The sequence below is a fragment of the Urtica dioica genome, chromosome 4, assembly GCF_054948205.1.
Source record: "Urtica dioica subsp. dioica isolate 48M chromosome 4, U.dioica_male_clone48M_v1_H2, whole genome shotgun sequence".
Classification (NCBI taxonomy): Eukaryota; Viridiplantae; Streptophyta; class Magnoliopsida; order Rosales; family Urticaceae; genus Urtica; species Urtica dioica.
Window position 1 is genome coordinate 48,774,422 of NC_142759.1, and position 4,703 is coordinate 48,779,124.

The 4,703-nt window shown below is 35.6% G+C and overlaps 1 protein-coding gene across 1 annotated transcript; it reads left to right on the forward strand.

Annotated features, from left to right (window-relative positions):
* Positions 1–2,400: 2,400 nt before the first annotated feature.
* Positions 2,401–3,872, forward strand: LOC149401785 (uncharacterized). The gene has a single exon (XM_089613086.1). The coding sequence runs from the start codon at positions 2,556–2,558 to the stop codon at positions 3,687–3,689; it is 1,134 nt and encodes a 377-aa protein (XP_089469212.1). The 5' UTR covers positions 2,401–2,555; the 3' UTR covers positions 3,690–3,872.
* The last annotated feature ends 831 nt before the right edge of the window (positions 3,873–4,703 follow it).

Here is a 4,703-nt window from a genome sequence, read left to right on the forward strand (position 1 = left end):
ATATCATAAATCTTATAATGAAAGCCGGATTTAGGCATTTCAACGAGTGTATTAGTAAGATTAAAAAAGCCATAGCTTGGATAAACAGTTCAACCCAAAGAGTAGACGAACTCAAGAGGCGTTTTTTTATTAACGGTCTTGACGAAATGAACTTCGACAATGATAACAAGATTAGGTGGAACTCAACATTTTTAATGTTGAATTCCTTCTTGACCGATAGATATGTATAGGTTACCTGTGAATATGTGAACATGTACGGAGGCCATAAGATAACCGAAACAGACATCGCAATGGCTAAGTGTTTTACTCATTTTTTCACGTTTTAACGATGAAACACGAGCATTATCCGCCGTTTACAAACCCACATAATTTTAGCACTACATACTGTTACTGGAATTGCCGAACATCTTCACGATTGCAATCACTTTGAAATATTTCAATCGCGTATCGAATCTATGAGAGCAAAAAAAAAAAAATTAAATATTGGGGAACTTCAAAGATTCCTTACTTATATGGTTTTGCATGCATTCTAGACTCTCGAATGAAATTTGAGGGTTATCTTACATTTTTACATTATTTAAAGCGTCATATTGGACAAGATTACGAGGCACGTGATCATACTAGGGTCGTGGAAGAGTTTTACTCTTTTTTCAGGTTTTACCAACGGCAATATTCTTCAACTTGTCTCGAATCGAGTCCACCCCGACACGCCTCAACAAGTAAATGAATGTTTCGAGATATAGCTGGTTTTGCCCGAGGCGGAACTTCATCTCCAAGATCGTCACCACACCCCCCAGCCACTGAAGAGACGTCTGAACACGACGAGATCGCGTTATACAACTTCCAACAATTTGCCTCCATGAACAAAGACGACCTCAACTTGCTGGCATGGTAGAGGCAACTCAAAAACATGTTTTCGATATTCTCCAAGATGGTCTGAGAAGTAAATTCAATTCTAGTTTCATCGGTGTCATCTGAATCTGTATTTAGTAGCATCATTCACGATCGAAGGCAAAGTTTGAAACTCAAAATGGTCGAGACACTCACCATTTACAAAGATTGGTGACAACATAAATAACGTTCTCAAGAAACATTTGTTAACATTGATCTTGTTGATAATTTTGATGTAAACTTTCAAAACATGAATATTCATGAAATGTAGTATTGTTGTAATGTTTTACTCATAATCTTGTTGTAATATTTTTACCTATTTTTTTAATAAGGTTTTTACTAAGATGCAATTCAGTTTACATATTAGTCTATTCTTTTAAAACTTTCCATTTGATTTACCATTTAAATTTGATTTTTTAATTTTCTATTACATAATGAAAATTAGCGAAAATGCTGATTTCTATTAAGCTTAATGGATATACCACTTCCGTTTACTTTCGGAATGCAAAAAATTACATAATGAAAATGCCACTTTCATTAAGCAAATGGAAGACACACTAACAGAAGTGATATTTTCACTTCCTTCCAATGCTCAGGATTATTAAGTATAATGTATACCAATTAATTTATATATTAAATTGATTTATTTTTAGCATCTATCATTTCATGATAGACAGTATATTATATTTCAATAAAAATAAAATAGAAAGAGAGAAAAAAAATGACGAACATATATAAATTTACATATATACATTATTTTGCAACATTAATTTCAATAATTCTTTTCTCTTATGCATAAAAATTGAAAAAGTAATTTATTTAAATTTATTTGTTGTTGAAATATTTCGCGGTATATTTCGCAGAACGCAATTTATTACGCGATACGAGATACCGAAATGTTTGTCAAATATTGCGGAATATTCGAAATCAAAAGTGCGATATGGTTGCGGGATGCGAGATTTCAAACTTATTTTATGGTACTGCATCTAGTTTTAAATCCATGGCAAAGAGAAAACGCAGACGTGTCCGATTATCATATTCAGAAAAGTTGGCTATGTTTGGTAAGCAACTCAAAAACTGTTTTTTAGTTTTTGAGTTGAAAAAATTGAAAACATGTTTGGTAAAGTGTTTTTGGAAAAAAATTTCAAAAAATTTTGAAGTTGTTTTGGAAAAAAGTAAAGTAAATTGAAAACAAATAAAAGGTGTTTTTGAAAAAAAAATTCTTCTCTTCTCTCATCTTTCTCCTCAGCTTCTCTTTTCATTCTTTCAAAAACAAAAATGAAAACTATACCAAACACTTTTTTCAGTTTTTTCACTTTCTCAAAAACAAAAATGAAAACTGTACCAAACAACTTTTTGAAAACAACTAACAAAACAATTTTTCAATACAACTACAAAAATTAGAAAACAGAAAACAAAAAACTTTTTGAGTTAATTATCAAACACAACCTTTTAGTGTTCCGATTTGTTAATTACTCAAAAATCACCCACCAAACAGAGGTTATCAAAAACCTTGGGGTTTTAGCGACGAAATATACCATTTGGGGGGTTTACCGCTTGAAACTCAGGATTCTCTCTCCACATCTCAAAATCATTATTCCGGCTCGTGAATTCGACCGCAATAATCTGTGAGTTCGTTCCTTTCCTCTCCAATTTCCAAAACCATGTCTAAATTTCTCTTCAGAGCCATGGTTGTAAGGGTTAGTTCTCTGGTCTCTGGGCAAAACCCTAATGTTAGTTCTCTGAGTATGAGACGGTTCTCAGTGAGTTTGAAATACGATAAAACGAACTCTGTTGTTGTTTCTTACCTTACGAACTCACTTGGCTTCTCCCATGAAATCGCTCTATCGACTTCAAAGTTTGTGAAGTTCGATTCTCCTGATCAACCGGACAAAGCCGTACAGTTCTTGAGGAGTTTCGGTTTCAATCGAACACAAATACTGAAGCTTGTGGAATCATATCCCGGTGTGCTGGTATCGGATCCAGATAATACTGTGTTGCCCAAATTCAAGTTTCTGAGAATAAAAGGACTCTCAGAGGCCGAAATAGTAAAAATGTTGTCTTGGTCACCTGGTATATTGAGAACCAGCTTGAGCAATCGGATCATTCCCTCGTACGATAAACTTAGGATATTTTTGCAATGCGATAAGAGAACACTCGAGACTGTTAAACGATACCCGGATATCCTCTGCCATCCCTTCGGGGATATCGAGGCTAACGCCGACATTCTGCGAGAAAACGGAGTTCCCGAAATCAAAATAGCTTCACTGCTCAAGTACCACCCAAGATCCTTTGTTTCCCGTTCGGATCGGTTTCGAGAGGTCGTTTTGGGAGTTGCGAAAATGGGGTTTGATGCTTCGACGGCGAACTTCACTGCCGCGGTGAGGGTGTCGCTGGAGTTGGGAAAATCAAAGTGGGACAGAAAAGTCGAGTTGTTTCGGAAGTGTGGTTTCTCCGAGGAAGATGTCATGGAAATTTTTCGCAGAGAGCCACGTGCCATTTCGTATTCCGAGCAGAAGATTTCGTCGGCCATGAAAATCTTCGTGGAGAAGATGAGTTGGAGTCCCTCCCTGGTTGCGGCGTACCCGAAAGTATTCGGGCTGAGCTTGAAGAAGAGGATAATCCCGAGGTGTTCCGTCTTCAAGGCTCTGCTCTCAAAAGGCTTGGTCACCGACAATGTCAGCCTAGCATCGTTATTGTCGACTTCCGAAGAAATATTTCTGGACAAGTATGTCATGCGACACAATATATTTGCTCCGAAGCTGTTGGCACTGTACCAGAAAAAACTCAATCTTTGAAATGGGATGGGCTCCCGAGACAAATCGGTAACTACAGAGAAGCAATTATTTGCGGTTTATGTTAATCCTGATCAAGCGTTTGCCATTCATATTTGTAAACCTTTTCCTGTTCATGTTGTGGATTCTAAATAGTAGACGCTAAAAGTAGCATGTAATCACTATATTATAATGAAATAAATGATTATCGACAACAAATATGTATTTATTTTATCCGATGTGTACCTGAAGTTAGAAGGTCTGGCTGGCGAGTGATTCTTCCCGGCTACAAAGAGTGACCACCAGGGATCAAGATAGTTCACGAAACCTCTACCGAGCAAATGAAAGAGTTCATCAAGGGTTTGGTGACCCGAGCTAAGACTATAAGCCACTTAGGATTAAGTATCAATCCGTAATTAATTTAAACACACGTTGTTCCTGCGAATATTTATTATAAGTAGTAACATCAATTATTAAAATCAAGAGTTGGAGTCATTTTTTCACTCCCGTCCAATCCAAAGACTAAGAACGTCGAGAATCTTTGGACTTCCGTTGACAAGTTAATAAAAGAACGTTGAGTCGAGTATGATTCAAATTTTATTTGTCAGTGCAATCATCGTTCTTCTAGCACAAACAATAAACCATCGAGGTCGACCATATCCATTAATCTCGGTCGATTTATTTTTAACTTTTAAAACACACCTTTGTATATTCTCCATGTTTACAGAAAATAAAATGATCACCTTTCTTTTTTTCTTTTTCATTAATCTAAAAGAAAATTAAATGATAATCTGAGAAAAATCATACGCTCGTAATTTGGAACAAGCCAGTTGACGATGACCAGATAATTTTTAGCATAGATTCACGAATCAACCGTGTCAACAAGAATCCGAATAACAGGTGATTAAACCAAATATTCTCTGGAAAGCTAAATGAATTTAACCCAACAAAAGGTTCGAAAATTTATATATAAAAATTACAACATAATATTAAATTTCGTAATATAAAACTCAATAATCTATCAAAGATGAACTAAGG

Coding starts and splice junctions, on each gene's coding strand:
- LOC149401785 (XM_089613086.1), top strand. CDS start 2,556: ATGTCTAAATTTCTCTTCAGAGCCATGGTTGTAAGGGTTAGTTCTCTG.